The sequence below is a fragment of the Vipera ursinii genome, assembly GCF_947247035.1.
Source record: "Vipera ursinii genome assembly, chromosome: 2".
In the NCBI taxonomy this organism is placed as follows: domain Eukaryota; kingdom Metazoa; phylum Chordata; class Lepidosauria; order Squamata; family Viperidae; genus Vipera; species Vipera ursinii.
In genome coordinates this window covers 91,089,494-91,106,622 of record NC_139513.1, presented here as the reverse complement: position 1 = coordinate 91,106,622, position 17,129 = coordinate 91,089,494, and the positions used below count along the sequence as shown (strand labels likewise).

Below are 17,129 nucleotides of genomic sequence, written 5' to 3'. Positions count from 1 at the left end.
TCGGACAACTGGTTACAGCATCAGATCACTCTTTATTGAATGGACACACTGGACTGAGACAAAGGCCACTGTAGGTCCCTCATATACACCTAGCCAGGTGAACCTGAGACCAATCTGCTCGTCTGGATTTCCCGCCGTGGACTACCCAGCCAATCCGGATAGAGTACATCGCCACCTGGTGGTGTCAGTGGCTCAATGCTGTAACTCAATATACATAACAGGTTCGGCCTCAAATATCTCCAGAGACAGTCAAGGCTTCTTGGCACCAGGACAACCAAATGGAAAAAAAAATGAGAGAAGCTCTGCTGAGAGAAGAGGAGGTGGGAAGAAGAAAATTTCACAAGGGCTTGGCAGTTTCTAAGTGACCAAAGTCTGAACAAGAGTCAAATTCCAGAATGAGGAACCAGGAAATTAGAAACTTATCACTCAAACAGAAGTCTGTGAAAACAACCCAGCCTTGTTGTTTTTTTCTCTGAAGGAGAAAGGTTTCAGAGAGGAATTGTTTTATGGGCAAATGAATAAATGGCAGAAACAAAATCTGTTCAGATTTTACACAGAGGTGGACAAAAGCAGATAAAATCTTTCCCTGAAAACAATTTGAATTTTTTTTTAAGGCTAACCAATCAAATGTTTCTGGATAGAAGTACAAGTGGAGGAGGGGTGAATAAACATGGCAGTTTTTGCTGTGTCACCATCAGTCAGTGTCTATGGAGGTTCTCAGTCATCCAGGTCATAGTTATCCCAAGGATGCTTTTTTTTCCACGAGGCAACTGGACTTTCAAAGAAAAACAAGAAAATCCAGTTGCCTCGTGAAAAAAAGCATCTTTGGGATTATCAGCCAGTCACTGATCACCAGACAGATAATTTGTAAAATAAATATATTCATGTAACAGATGAGAGAAGTTAACATGATCTCCTCTCCTAATGTTAATGCACATATAAATATAATTCATGTGACAATAGGATTCATAGTTACAACTTCAGTGCTGTTACTCCTAATATTTGGTATCAGGTATTTGTTTGCTCTATTGGTTAAAAACTGCAACATATGTGATAAAATATATGTAATATATTATTATAAAAACTATAATATTAATTACAAGATTGAAATTCCAGTAGCAGATGTATCTATAAAACAATCACACCAGAAAACAATCCCACAATTATTTCATAAAGTATGAGTGTGACATATTAATAATTATGCACCAGAGTTTCACAGGTATATTCAATCATAAGAGTAATTTTTTGAATTATATTATGAGAGATAGATTATTTTCTTTACAAGATGTGGTACTGGATGTTTGAAACATCTGTGTTGATAAATGTTTTGCTGGGTTTACCATCCCAGTGATTAGCTAGAAAAACATACAAACAGATATGTTTTAATTCTCTATTTTTTCTTTTCTAGCATCCATTTCCTCTTCTCATGAAAGGTGAAGCTGACGGGTGAAACTTTCTCCAAAGAAATATGTTCCAATATGTGCATTCCTGGCAATAAGACCAGAAATCTCTTCAGATTCCTTATTTTCTGGAAGGCTAGCCTGATTCATAGTACAGCATGTCTTCTTCTGATAGCGAAGTATCAAAATGGCACCCTGGACATGTCAAAGAAACAGCCGAGCTCTTGTCACCATTGGTCTCACCTAACAATGTTCACATTTTTTCACCAGAGAACCTTCTTCCTGGCATAGACCAATGTATGCACATTTCTGGAAAAACAGATTCTGCATACAGTTCTTTCTCAGGGAACTCTAATCTTCCAGACGTCCCTGTGTCTTTAGGCTTCAGTGAACATGATTTGCTTCTTCTGAAGCAATTTCCAGATATGGGCTCAGCATACCTAGGAAGTATTTATAATCCCAGTGCAGGACATTTTGAGCATGGACAAATGTATGAAGACAAGACAGTGAGAAAATGCAATTACCATAGGTTGGACAGTCCTGCCCATACCAAATCATATGGAGGCAAGCCAAACCTTGAGAAGTTATACCAAACCTCATCGCCATTGGCCAGGCCCTCACCTCTGCTTTCTCATTCACCATCCCCAACAGCTCAAGTAGATAACTATAAAAGGAATAAAAATGTGGATGAAACTCATGCTGGAATTTGCTTTAGCAGTAATGTTCAAGGAGAAACTTACATGGAAGAGGGCAACCAAGGGCTTCTTTTGCACACCCTACCAAATTGCTGTAATGACTGTTGGCACTTATTTTCTCAGAATGAAAGTTCAGCCACAGAAAAGGGTGTCATTTGGTGCCACACTAACCTGGATACCACAAAGAATAGTACTACCTCTTCCACCATGCATTCTATTCTTCAAGAAAAGTCAAAATCTGATTCATTAGCCAAGAAGAGCCCAGAGATTTTGACTGCTCGGAATGCAATTCATGCTGATAAAATTCCAGAGGCAGTGAGGGCTAAGCCTTCTCTTTCACTGCAGACCAACCACATACCTGTTAATGATCCACTGGAGAACAAACAGTATTATGCCAGCAGTGTACACAAGCCACCCTTTGGAGAAGCAGATTTGACAAGCAGGGCTGCAATACCCAGGAAACGGGAAAGGCAGCTTTACGGGCTTCTGGACCTGTTCAGAGTTGATGATTATTCAGGTTTCGATCACAGTACAGACAAGAGCAGTAAAAGTTTCAAATGCGCTGACAGCTCTGTTCCTAATAAAGTTACACCGAGAATAATTAATACCTCTGAAGATAAGGACTGCACTTTTTGTTCTGAAGAAGGAAACAACAGAAGCGTTTGGCAGCAAGTTTTAAAAATCCAGAAGCTGCCATCTCAAGCTTTGGCTACTACTGAAACATCTTACGGTAAGATTTATAAAACATCACCTTCAGGATCTTATTTCAACCATGATGCAGAGGAAGTTGCTTCTCAATTATTCAGCGGCCCCGGAAAAACAGAGCAGAATGCAACCAGCAGCTCCAGCCTTTTAGCAAATCTTACAGAGGGGGAAATGCTAAAGCCTTTTGGTTTTCCCAGACTGCCATTTTCAAGGACTGAAAGTCAAGGCCAGAATGAGTCTACCAATATCAAGATAAATAGAAAGACAACTCCTTTGCTTTATTATCTATCTGGCGGGAGAAATTCCAGCTTTATGAATTATAAAAATCAGGACCAAGAACATGAAGACTTTTTGATGAGATCTCCAAGGAGCAATAATCCTTCAGGCTTGGCTGAACCAGTAATAATGCCAAAAGACGGTGACAGCCATGTGGATGATATTGCCAACACGAATGAAGGTTCCTTGGATGAAAAGTTCAACGATGACTACCGAGAAAAACTTAAAGTTGCCCAACAGAAAGTCCTAAGAGAAACATCTTTTAAGAGGAGGGATTTACAGATGAGTTTGCCAGTTCGGCTGAAAGAGCAGCCCTCTTCAAGGCCCTCTATTCAACATCTAAGGTCATTGTCATTATCTAGTACAAATGAGGATTCCAAATCAATTCCTCCATCCAAGCCAGAGGAAAATACTTATCCAGACTGGGAATCCAAAAAGCAACAGACTGTTCGGATTGGAGGAAGAAAAAGGGCAACTAAAGAACAAAAGAAGATGTCTTATTCTGAACCTGATAAGCTCAACCAATTGGATGACCAGAGAGATCAAAATATATCATGGGGACAGAAAAAAGTAAGATCCCGGTCTGATGAGATTACCGGACAGGGAATAAGGATAATCAGAAGTAAAGCTCTGGAAAATCAAAGCAGGGCCATTTCAAGAGCTGAGCTGAAGCAATTGCAGCACAATGCACTCCTAGAGTACATGGAACGAAAGATTGGGCAACAGCCTGCCATGGCAAAGAACTGGTCACAGCAGACTTCACAACTCAGAATTTCGAGTTCAAAAAGGTTTCCCGAAGACAACATTTCCAATCCTGGTACCATTAAAAAATCACAGAACATGTTCTTTCCATTCCTTGCTTCTGGGAGAATCCATGAACCACCTTCTGTCTTCCCTACTTTAACCTCTACAACCACCACAGCTGATAGATGTATTGTCAGATCACCGGAGTCTGAACTGCTGAATTCAAAAGCACAGCCTGCTATCGGTGAAGAAAGCTATAAGAGCAAATACGCACCTGCTCAAAGTTTTCTTCACTCAGATTCTGTTTCCAGCAGAGTTCGAGAAAGATCCCAATCGGTTCCTTCTCCTGTTCAGGTAGTTATGAAGCTACTAACACATAATGTGCTTTTTCCCTTTCGTATACTATAATACATGTGAGTCTGAATTTTATCTGTGTAAAGGCAATTTATTGAAGAGATTACTGAAAGAAAACAAAATGAGGGAGGAAGGTATAACTTATAGCTTTATTGTCACATTTATTTCCAGCATGATCTTGAAGAATGAATTTCATAATCTGAGAAATTGAAAAATTATCTCACATACTGTAATGTCAATTGAACTTCAGCAGGTCTGGATATTAATAATTAAACAGAAAGAAAGAGAAAATATCTGGACAACTTTCTCTTTCATTGAGATCACTGTGACGTAAACAGTAACTTGCTATAATATTGTTATTCTTCCTTTCCCAACACTTTAATATCATAAAATAGTTAATAGATTACTGGAAGATGTGTCATGATAGGTTTTTTTTTAAAAAAAGAGCTGAATTTTGCAAGAATGAAAGACTAAGTAATATCTTCTTTTTTATCTTAGATATAGAATTGTTTTGGCCAAGATTTCCTGTGTAATGTAAAATTCTGGTTTCTTATGTTCTATTTATTATTTAAACAACGTATGTAGTCTTACAGCAATAACTTTTCATAGCACAGAGGATTAAAGCAAAAAAAAAAAAAAGGAAAAGGAAAGAAACATCATAATACACAAAAATATATGCAAAAATACTTATCCGGAATACCAAATTAGTCATAATGAAATAACGTAAATCAGAATCTAAAAATAATTGCATTTCAGCTGATGAATCACCAGAAGAGACAAAGCCACCATTGGTGCTTGTTTAACTCATTCTGCCCCAAATGCCTGTGGAAACATCCAGGTTTTTAGTGCCTTATAAAAGGCCAACAGGTCAGGGCCATCCAGACCTAGTTGATGCTGCTCAATGGAGCAGGCACTGTGAGAAAGAGGGTCTCATGGAACGACATAAAAGGGACCTGCACCATCCTACTCTATAGGTCCTGATGGGGTGAGCAGAAATAAATGACGCCCTTGGCTTCCAACTTCTTTTCAATTCTGTCTTATCCAAGGGAACAGCCTGAATGAGGCAGGACAATATTATTTTCAAAACCCAATCATTTTGTTTTTTGTTTTTTTTCCTGGAAATCACATCCATTTCATGTAAAATGATTTGTATGTGAAATTTATTGGTGACAAACTATTTTCAAAGTTTACTGTTTTCTCTATGCTAGTGGTTTTTGAGTAAGATGTTTTGTCTTGAGTTTAAAGGTGATCAAATATCATGTAATATGCCATGACAGAGATAGTGAAGCTCAAGTGATTTCTGTCTATCAAAGATATGATATTGTTCCATAGTTTGCCATGTAATCTGCTTTATGTTCCCAACTTGATTTTGGGCTAAAAAATATGTCCATGGACAACTCTCTGTCTTTGATAATACTTGAATCTTGCTGTTTTTTAAATTACCTTTTAAAACTTTCTGTCATGTTCTATATTTATTTCTCTACACTAGATAAGAAATATACACCTCTTGGTGCCAAAACTTCAATTACCTATTTTCTCAAATCAAGAGATTTCAATTACCTATTTTTCTGATAAGAAACTTTCTTTAATCATTTTTAAAAGAAAGCATAGCATTCATATAGCTATTTAAAAAACAAACAGAAAAAGGGTAATGGATCATTGTACTTGGTTTTTTAGGTTTTTTTGAGGCTTAGATATCAAGTCTATAATACTGTATACCTTCTCAATTTCCTCTAGATATATCCATGCTGGATGACAGTGATGGAACTTGTGATCCAATTAATATGTAGGGCATGGATGGAGAAGGCTACTTTATATATTTAAATGGAATTTAAGGAGAGGGATAGTTCTCATATTACAGGGAAATGAGAGAACCTTACATCTTTTCAGATGGTAACCCTTGAGCTACTTGTTTTAAAAGACTAGAGAGAAAAGAGGTCACTTTTTTCAGTGCCATAGTAACTTTGAATGGTCACTAAACAAATGATTGTTAAGTCGAGGACTACCTGTAGTGAAGTTAAATGATGCCATATGATCACTATTTAGGCAATAATCAAGTGGTTTCACCAGCAAGCTCAGCGAGTGTGAAGCACTGAATTTATTGTGTGAGAGACAAGCCACTTATGATCCCGTTGGAGGGATGACTTCAGTAGAAGTCAGCCAGCCTTTCCCCTTGTTATGTTGCATTCTTATTAGTTCTAAAAAAATACTTTTTCTTAGTATTGTAGTTAATCATCAATACTGGTGGTCACCTAGTTTGGTAAAGAAATGTCTGCAAGAAAACCACCAACGTTAGAGAGCACCAAGGATCCTTCATTTTATCTCTGAGCTATGAATATTCTCATGCTCAAACTTTGGTCAACATTTGATATACGATGTCTAGTCTCTGAACTCTTGCACTTGGCTCATTTAGGTGCAAGAGACCAGTGAGTCTGTGCAGCCTACTAAATTTAAAAATTATAAAACAATCTTTGGATTCTCTCTAGGGTTGGCAATCCTTGGGTGAGTGTTCTACCAGTGGTCAGTCTGAATCATAAAGAGGGGTGAAATGCTTTGCAGAGTATCAAAATACCATGCAGGGCAAAACACGCCCATAGTTAAGCCTATCTTGGTAATCAAGCTGACCTGCTGTTCTCTTATTGGCCATTCCAGTAGGTCTGGTAAGTATCAAAGTCTTTGTTTCTGCCTTTGAACTGAAAACATGTCTATTTGGATTCTTAGCAATCTACATTCTTTAACCAGAGTCACTATGTACAACATTTTGACCCCAAACATTCTCACTTCCTGTTGCTAAGATGTTATTTTATACCAATATCGTGTTTACATTAAATGTTTTAAAACAACAACAACACGGGATGCTTTGTAATGATGAAATTTCCTCACAGAATTTTTATTTTATTTTTTTAGGATTACTATAGTTCTACAGCTTTTTCAACTTCGTCAACTCAGGATCATGAATATTACGCTGCACATCACAGGTAAATGGGACCGTATAATTAATCTGGCCACTTGACTTCATTAGAATTTTCATACGCGGAGATGAACATCGTCCCCCTATATGTGCTTTGCATGCAGGGTGTAGGAAATGTCTTGCATTTTCATATGCTTTATCATTCCACCAAAGATCCTTTTCCATACTTTTCATTAATGTGCTTTAATTTCATACGTTTCTGTGGTTCTCTGAACATCATTTCCTGCATTCTCTTCCAAAAGAAGCTTTCCTCTGCCATCTTCTAGTACACTTTTAAGAAGCCTTTGTAATTTCCCTTCCTGCAGCTCTTCAATTTTTAGTTTTTTCTTTTATTTTTCTCCTTTTCTTACATTTCCATTTTTTTCTCTCCAGTGGCATTATCTAAAAAGTGGTTTGTTCCTCACAGAGAACCTGTTATGTCCCTTGTATGGCTTCCCTCTCTCTTTCACCGTAAGCAATCGAAGGAATCAATGTTTTCCCAGACTTATGCTTAAAGTGTGTATTTCAAAAAGGACATTTTTGAGCCAATAGCAGAAAATTCCTTGAAAAATTTGTTAAATTTATAACTTGCCATTTTATAGAAAACACTGAGGAGAATTAACTACAAAATATATTAAACACGTGGTAACATATATATTAAGCAATCACATTACAATGCAATATGGTATAACTATCCAGTAAAAGCTGATTAGCGTAGAGTCATTTTCCCAACAGTGATTCATAGAATTTTCTAGAGTAATCCAATCATTGTTATGCCAAAATGGCAGAAATTCAGCAATGCCTGGGTGAGATTATGAAGACTGTGAAAGAAAATAGGAGGAATTATAGATATGAACAATCAACAGGTAGCAGAGTTCATTAGGTAAAGGTAAAGGCTCCCCCGCACATGCGTGCTAGTCGTTTTCCAACTCTAGGGCCGGTGCTCATCTCCGTTTCAAAGCCGAAGAGCCAGCGCTTGTCCGAGGACGTCTCCATAGTCATGTGGCTGGCATGACTAGACTCCAAAGGCACACGGAACGCTGTTACCTTCCCACCATAGTGGTCCCTATTTTTCTACTTGCATTTTTTACGTGCTTTCGAACTGCTAAGTTGGCAGAAGCTGGGACGAGTAACAGGCGCTCACTCTGCTACGCGGCACTCGGGATTCGACCCGCCAAACTGCTGACCTTCTGATCGACAAGCTCAGCGTCCTAGCCCACTGAGCCACCGTGTCCTTTATTAGCAGAGTTCATTAGTGACTTATAAATAGCAACTCAGTCTAGGTTACAAAAAGCCCGAAAAGAAAAGATTTAAAACTATCAAATACACTTTTTTCAGAATGAAGTCAGTTATAAATTCCTGTCACAGTTTCCCCACATTCTGTACTTTAGCCTAATGACGGCATTAAAAATCCTTATTGCAATCTGGGGTGTTTTTGCTCCCTTGCTCATGCCCTGCATTAATGATCTTGACAAAGATGCTATAAGTCATTAGAGGTAAATGGCTGATGAAGTTTCCAACTTACCCAAATCAAAAAAAGGAGCATAGCTATTATGGTAAACCATGCACAAACCAAACATCAAGTTCCTTTTTGCAACCCCCCCACCACCACACACAATCCCCATGCTTATTTATAAAGACAAGTCACCTAAACTAAGAAATATGTTTAAATAATGAATGGGAACCAAAAATACTTTTATTGGATAAGGTCTTCTGACTTCAGCATTTCAGCAATTTTTTAAATATAATTTTGAAAATAATAAAGGAATTAATCATGTAAACTTCATACAAGTACATCTTTAGATGAAGTTTTATAACTAATTTCTGGTTTTTTGTTTGTTTGTTTTGAGAAAAAAATATTAATCCGGACAGGACGTGATTGAGACATGTGAAACATTTATGGTACTTACTGTGATGTTCCAGTAGTGCTATTATACAGAATTTTGCATCAATCAAAACTTTATGATATTACAGTTTGGGTGGATGGGAAATAGAAAACAAGACTGTCCAAAGAGATATTCGACACTGTTTCCAAATTAATACCATCTGAGAAAAACTATTTTTTTAGTTATATATATATGGATTATGGTACAGTGCAGCTCTAAAACTTTTTTAAAAGTTTGGAAAAAATGAGATCTAAAGAAGCCCTGGAATATGACCACAATATTTGGATTTATACAATATCCTAAACCAAAATTAAACAAAGTATATCGTGGCTTACTGTAACAAATAAACTCACCACGCGCATTGGTTCACAAGAAGTATTATTTTAAAAAAGAAGTATCATTTAAAAAAAGTATCGTTTTAAAAAAGTATTTTTTAATACTTTAAAATAAGTATCATAAAAAAAGAAGATTGTATAATTCTGCATCTACTTTTTTTGTTGTAGCTTCTCTGTGATTGAGAAAGAAGATTCTGGAGACAGTGAAGACAATAAGAAATCCTTAGAGAATTTGCACGGTGAAGAAGCTGAATTGTCTTTGTTCTCCAAAGAAATCAATAAGAATTCTCAGCTGAAGCAAGAAATAAGTAAAAACTCTGAAGTGGTCAGTGATCCTGGGGGAACCCAGTGGCAGGATACAGAGAAAGAAGACACATCAGATGAATCGGAAAAGAAATCAGATAATTGCACAGACAATGAAGGACCTCAACATTTGAGTCAACAATTTGCAAATTTAAACGTTCTGCAAAATGAACACAAGCCTCAGTTTTCATTGCAAGATACAGCTTTATCCATAGCTCAGTCCAAATCTCAACAGGACCAAAAGTATGACCAACTTGCAGCTGAGACTATTGCGGAAGACAGATCTCTGGTTGATATCCTCATCCCTCATCCTTTGAGAAAGACTGTTTATGATCTCATGGAAGGCCTTTTTCCTGTGAACACTTCAGTGATACAGAGGACTCACAGAAGGAATGGAGGGGTTCAATCTGCCCAAGCAAATGAGTAAGTTTAGAAAGCACGGAACTTTAAACTGAATGTAAGTGTAGAAACAAATGTGTGCAGCAAAATGGATGTTAATAACTCTGTGAATTGTCTGCAATTGGAAAAAAATACATTGGTGCATGAATATCATGGTCACGGTAGGTGGAGAGCCATGTTAATCTAATATTTTAATTTAATTTAATTTATTAATATTTCTATACCCCCCTTCTCCCGAAGGACTCAGGGCGGTGTACAGGGCAAGAATAAAAATACAGAATTACAAAAGTTAAAAAGTAATTAAATACATGCCCATTAAAAAACAGTTAATACATAATAAAAACCCCAATAAAATGACAGTAAAAACCCCACCAATCCCCCCTCAGGCCAGGCCGGCTTGTTCGAACAAGTATGTTTTTAGATCGCGGCGAAAGGAGTGAAGATCGGGCGCCGTCCGGAGCTCAACTGGTAGCTGGTTCCATAGTTCCGGGGCGCCCACAGAGAAAGATCTCCCCCTGGGGGCCACCAATCTACATTCTCTGACCGGTGGCACCCTGAGGAGGCCGCTCTCTGTGGGAACGCACAGGGCGGAGGGAGGTTGATGCCGGCAGCAGGTGTTCCCTAAGGTACTCGAGACCCCTGCCATGTAGGGCTTTAAACACCATTACTAGTACCTTGAATCTCACCCGGAAGACAACTGGCAACCAATGCAGCTCGCGGAGCAGAGGTGTGACATGGGAGTATCGGGAGACTCCCAACACAACTCTCGCGGCTGCATTCTGTACCAGTTGGAGCCTCCGGGTGGTCCTCAAGGGAAGCCCCATGTAGAGAGCGTTGCAGTAGTCTAGACGAGAGGTCACGAGCGCGTGAGTGACCGTGCATAAATCATCCCGGCTTAGATAGGGCTGCAACTGGCGCACCAGGCGAACCTGGGCAAAAGCCCCCCTAGTCACAGCCACTATGTGATCTTCCAAGGTGAGCCGTGAATCTAGGAGGACTCCCAAGTTGCGAGCCCTATCTACGGGGGGTAATAATTCACCCCCCATAGAAAGAGATGGAATATCCGAATAGACCCGGGATGAAGGTATGCAAAGCCACTCAGTCTTGTCGGGGTTGAGTTGAAGTCTGTTCCTCCCCATCCAGACCCGAACCGCCTCCAGGCAATGGGACATCACGTTGAGGGCATCACTGGGGTGGTTTGGGGTCGAAAGAAAAAACTGGGTATCATCAGCGTACTGATGATACCCAACTCCAAAGCCACGAATGATCTCACCCAGCGGTTTCATGTAGATGTTGAACAGGAGAGGCGAGAGGACCGACCCCTGAGGAACTCCACAAACGAGAGACCTCGCGGTCGACCTCTGCCCTCCTGTCAACACCGACTGCGAACGTCCCTGGAGATAGGAGGAGAACCACTGTAAGACTGTGCCTCCCACTCCCAATCCCCTGAGACGCCGCAGCAGGATACCATGGTCGATCGTATCGAAAGCCGCTGAGAGGTCTAATAGGACTAGAACAGAGGAATGCCCCCTGTCCCGAGCCCTCCAGAGATCATTCACCAGCGCGACCAATGCCGTCTCCGTGCTGTACCCGGGCCTGAAACCCGATTGGTACGGGTCTAGATAATATCACGAAAAATCAGGAGTTTGGTAGCACCTTCTCCAGCTAACAAATTTGACTGAAGCTGTTGTGATTCTTCAGGAATTTTGTTTTTGTTTTTACATGAACATCAGAGATACAGCATTTGTTAAAACATGTGACACTATCCTGAAGGAAGGACTACAGTTCACTGGTAGAGGACATGATTTGTATATGGAAGGTCTGAGATTCAGTCAAAGTAGAATATATTATGTAGATGAATAAATACTCTTAGATCAGATAGTTTGCAATGATGCTACAAATAATTTTGGCATTTTTTGACAGAAATGTCTGGTGTTTATATAATCAACTTATTTTTTTTAAAAAAATGGGCATGTGGGATCCAAGAGGTGTGGTGGTTTAGTGGTTAGAATGCAGTATTGCAAGCTAACTCTGCCCTCTGCCAGGAGTTCAATCCTGACCAGCTCAAGATTGACTCAGCCTTTCATCTTTCCCAGGTTGTTGGGAGCAATATGCTGACTTTGTAAACTGCTTAGAGAGGACTGTAAAGCACTATGAAGTGGTATATAAGTCTAAATGCTATTGCTATTGTCATCTAGTGGAACCACAAGGTGCAGTGGCAACAAAATTATTGTTTCTTCCTTTATCGGATGTCCTCTTTCCTTCTCTTTCTCTCCTGCTGATACTACCTTTTTCTGTGATATTACCTCCAACTTTGAAAATGCAACCTTATAAAACTGGCTTCAAGCCCAAGACAGCAAGAAAATTATTCTTTCAGAACTTTCCTCACTATAAACACCTATTAGTGATATCTACTAATTGGGTGTCACAGTGTGACTGGGTTCTTTTGGAACTGGAGGGGAGGTATATTTATATTTAGGTTTTCAATCCTTTCCCAAAGACTAGGATTTCATCAAAGATTCCAATCCTCCATCCATAGCCAACCATCTCCCTCATTCTCCTCTTGAGTCTTGTGTGAAGATGCCATCTCTCAGGGATTTTGCTTCCCTTCCACCAGGAAATCGCATGTTAACTTTTCTTCTCCCCTTCTGACTCAGGAACCAACAACTGCTTTGCACAGTCACTTCAGATTGTACCCTCCAATTGTTGTCTCCAGCCACTGCCTTCTACAAGAGTTTTTGTAATTCACGTGTTTTCTCCCCTCCTTCTTTCCCCTACTCTTTCTCTCAAATTTTGGGTTACACCAGCAACATGACCCCTAGAAAGGTTCTAGTCCCCAACACGTGTTTACAAGGCTGAATCAGTGGGACCACTGTCTACAGCTGCCCCACAATTATCCTGGATAGCAGCCAGTTTAGCTGGTCTAGAATAATTTAAACCATTTACTGGCTAATTTTTGTTACATGGTTGGATGATAATGTTGTGTTTAATTTTTGCAGCCAAAGAAGCAATGAGTGTGGAACAGATCCATATCATGGAGCTTCAAATGAGCTTGGATACAGAGCAGAAGATGACATACTTCATATAGATCAAATCCTGAATGAAAATAAAGAAAGTCTTCCTGATGTAGACAGAATCACGAGTAAGAAAGTAAGTAGTTGAATGGCACAACAGCCTTATACATGTCGATTCATAGGAAATTTCCCCTGAATTCTATAGAATTATTTTGTGGTAAATGAATATTGTGTTGCTGAATATTTTTTCCCCGCCGAATATATGTTCATTTACAAACAAAAAATTATGAGATGGCAAGCCATTTTGTCAGAACATCAAATCAGAAATTATGGACACTATAGATCTACGTTTATAAGACGGTAATGAATTTCCAATGCTTCACCTCTCCCAAACTATAAAATACTTTTCTTGTACCATTTTTTTCAGAAAAAAACAAAATGAGAGAAAAACCTGAAAATACAATGGGGCATCTGTCCTATGTCATTATCAAAGTATTGATTTCATTTACCTGCAATTTCCTTGCCTCATTTAGCACTTCTTGGAGATCCAATGGCTCCAAAATCTCCTTGTGACTAGTCACAAAGATCATTCTGTTTTGAGGACACCATGTTGTGACTCAGGGCCAGCCTGTGGGTCCGACAGCCGGCTCCGATGTATCGGATGACTCAGATGTGGGGGAGGAGGGAAACGAACCGGCTGATGATGATTTGGAGGCTTTGCAGAGTCCTCAGCCGGGGACCTCTTCTCAGCTGTGTGAGCCCGAGAGTGCGGAGGATGATGACCCACAGCTGGCCCTGTTCAAGGACGCCCGACGCAGGAGGCAGTCGAGCAGGAACAAACAAAGAAAGGCTATGGGACTCCTCGGGAGGAGGCACAGGGAGACCACGCCCTGAGCTCTCTATAAAAGGAGTGTTTGGGGAGGGGCTGGTTGCTGAAAGCAACTTTTCCGCTTGAGAAGACAAGCTCTAGTGTTTTTGTTAACTGCGTAATTAAATCTTGGCAGAAGCCTTTTAGCCTTGGACGCTCTCCAGACTCTTCTTTTTGAACAGGGGTTGCGAGAAGAGGGCTGGTTCAGAACACACCATAGGAAGAGACATATTAATCAATGATGGTGGTGGTGGGGAAATCAAGAAACCAGTAGCTTCTTTTCCGACATATTTTATTAAAGTGTCATAAGCTTTCATGAGCTAGACTGATCTAGGATTTAAATTGGAGTGAGAGGAGGGAAGGGATGCCTAGATAGGTTGGTTATGCAGATGCAGATGGTCTGTGAATCACATAAGGATACTCTCACATTCGGTGAATCCAATTCTCCTTTCCCTTCCTCCTTTCTCTCCTATCTCCCTTTGAAGTGTTCTTCTCAAGCATGTGGTGTGTGGCCATGAAGCTGAGCTCCAGAATTACATATTGAGGAGGGTTTTGATCTGGGGACAGTATGAATTAAGGCACGCCTGCCTCACTTCAAATAAACTAAAAAGTCTCCTCAAATTGCCACTTTGCAAACTGGATTCACATCTATGCTGCATCTGAGTAGACTCATACGTTATTTGTAGGTCTGCCACACTGAAGGGAATGCAAACCTGAGTGGAGCTCTCCCACTGCCTGGTTTTGTTGGCCAGAGCCCGGGGTTGGGGACCCCTGCACTAGGGATAGTTCCTTCTGAGGTGCTTTTTATATCCTGCTCCCTTATGTGGATTGAGATATCTTTTGTCTAGGCCACAGCACTTCCTCCTGTCTCGCAAGGTTATTCGTAACCGATTCTCAGCTGTTTTTCTTCTTGCAGAAGCAGATTATTTTGAGCATCCAGTCAAATCTGCAGACTCTTCAGGATGAAAGAGAACTTATCCAGTCTGAAGCTGTGGAACATGCTGCGCATGGGAAAGTGCTGGAATCCCTGGTGAAAGATATGTGTAAACCCAATGAGTTTGAGCGCTACCTGATGTTCATGGGTGATTTAGAGAAAGTTGTGAACTTGCTGCTGTGTCTCTCCACCCGCCTTGCCCGGATCCACAATGCTATGGGGAAAATGGACGAAAACACAGATGCTGAGGAAAAAGTGAGTGCCAGGAAAGATACTGTGGGGTTTTATACTGTTATATCTTTCAAATACATCCTGGTGCTTTTTCCCCAGTTGCCCAGGGAACTGAAGTGAAGCCTCTGTCTATTGTTGAAAGGGCCTCCCCCACACCCAAAGGGATTGGGGTAGAAGATGGAACATGATGGGAGATGAGTAGATGTAGTATGAAAGGAGACTCACACGAATCTTGAGCAGCTGTGTTCTTTATTGGTTAACATTCACTCATATATGTATGTCTTCAACAATAGCTTTAGCAGTTAAACCTTAACAGTTTACATGCCATCCCGAAATTGGTTGTTTTTCCTTATCTATTGCTTATCCCTTTCAATTAACACAAGGATTAATATATGTTCCAGTTTCCTGCATTCCATAAGCTTATCTTTCTAATTTAAGATCTTGTTTTTCCGCATGTTATCTCAAGCCCACTCTGTACACTTCCTCTGTAGTCCTTGTCTGAGGTTTGCCATCCAAGACAGGAACATACAGAGCGTGTACTTCAAGATGGACTCAGAAAACAAGCTTACAAGTAGATCCTTTCTTCTTTTGCCATTATTCCCTTTAAAATTACCTCTTCTTTCATTTTTCAAATCCATAATAGACAAAATATGAATAGAAAAAGAGCTGGAATTCAACTAAAAAGAACAGCTGAAAGAACAACGTATTTTTTAAACTTTAAACGGCAGCTGTCCACAACTGCTTTTCAGTATGGTGAAACATCTAATTTGGTCCCTCACGTGCTTGGATTCAGTCAAGCGAGAAAAGGAGATTCTAGTTAAATTTATCTGCTACACACAGTGTCACTAATCATAAGATACAAGGGATTTGCAGGGACATCCCAGAAGGAATCAGTAATTCTTAGGTTATGTTACATTCCCATTACATTTTACCTGTTAACCTTGTTTTGGTCGTGTTTATCTTCAGGAATCCTTAAATGAGCGGTACCAACTTTTATCCAGGCAGCGGGAAGATGCAAAGGACTTGAAGGAGAACTTGGATCGTAGAGAAAGGGTGGTGTCAGGCATTCTTTCCAAGTACATGACTGAGAATCAGCTCCAGGACTACAAACACTTTATACAGGAGAAGATAACTCTACTGATTGAACAAAAGGATCTTGAGGAACACATTAAATTTCTTACAGAGCAACTGGAGAGACTAGAGAAGAGTATTCCTCCTTAAAACCCTATTATTTGCTCTTGCTTTCCTAAATATCTATTAACAGAAGCATCATTTAAGATGCGAGCAATGGCACCTTTTGATTATTTCAAGCAAGCCATCATGAGATCCCATTGACAAAGGCTAAATTGGCTCAGGCATACAGTATATTCCTAGAAGGAAAAGACAAAGTCTTCACTGCAGAGAGCACTTTTTTAAAAATAATAATAATAATAATAATAATCTTGAAATGACTGATCCAATGTGCATTGCCTTTTCATAAGGAATTTATGTGATCCTTTCTGCTTTATTGACTGCAGTCTGTTTTTTCAGACTGATTATAATAATAACAATTTCATAAATATATTTTATGCTGAACTGAATGTTCATCATTGTCCATCCTTAATTGTTTTTATCCCAAACAACATCAATATCTCTTCCATTCTCTTATTTATAGTTATTGCCAGGTATTATTTTAAAACCATGCATTTTGTTCTTGAGGTCCTTTCAATAAAAAAAATGTACATTGATTATGGAAATGCTAATTTACACTCTTACTGTCAAGTAGTCAGTGTTTTAAGATTGCAGCATGGTCTGTAGAAGAAGTAAAGGCTGATTCTCAAATTATGCTGGCTTCATCATCCCTTATAGAGTAAGCCACCATTAACTCAATGTCCTCAGTGTTAACTGCAGTTACAATAACCATATGACTTTAATACAAAGGACAGTCCATTTCAGAAAACTGTTCACTATATTTATGTAATTTATGTATTCCTGCTGCTTTGCTCTTGAATTTTCCTTTGTAAAGCAAAATTATCCATGTAAACAATTTTTATGA

At 39.5% G+C, this 17,129-nt stretch overlaps 1 protein-coding gene across 1 annotated transcript; it reads left to right on the top strand.

Annotated features, from left to right (window-relative positions):
* Positions 1–1,558: 1,558 nt before the first annotated feature.
* Positions 1,559–16,674, top strand: SHROOM1 (shroom family member 1; the record flags this gene model as incomplete). Its single annotated transcript, XM_083352056.1, has 6 exons — positions 1,559–4,174; positions 7,082–7,152; positions 9,514–10,071; positions 13,047–13,197; positions 14,846–15,118; positions 16,061–16,674. 6 exons carry the CDS (start codon positions 1,559–1,561, stop codon positions 16,313–16,315), a joined length of 3,924 nt encoding a protein of 1,307 aa, XP_083208182.1. The 3' UTR covers positions 16,316–16,674.
* Between the last annotated feature and the right edge of the window lie 455 nt (positions 16,675–17,129).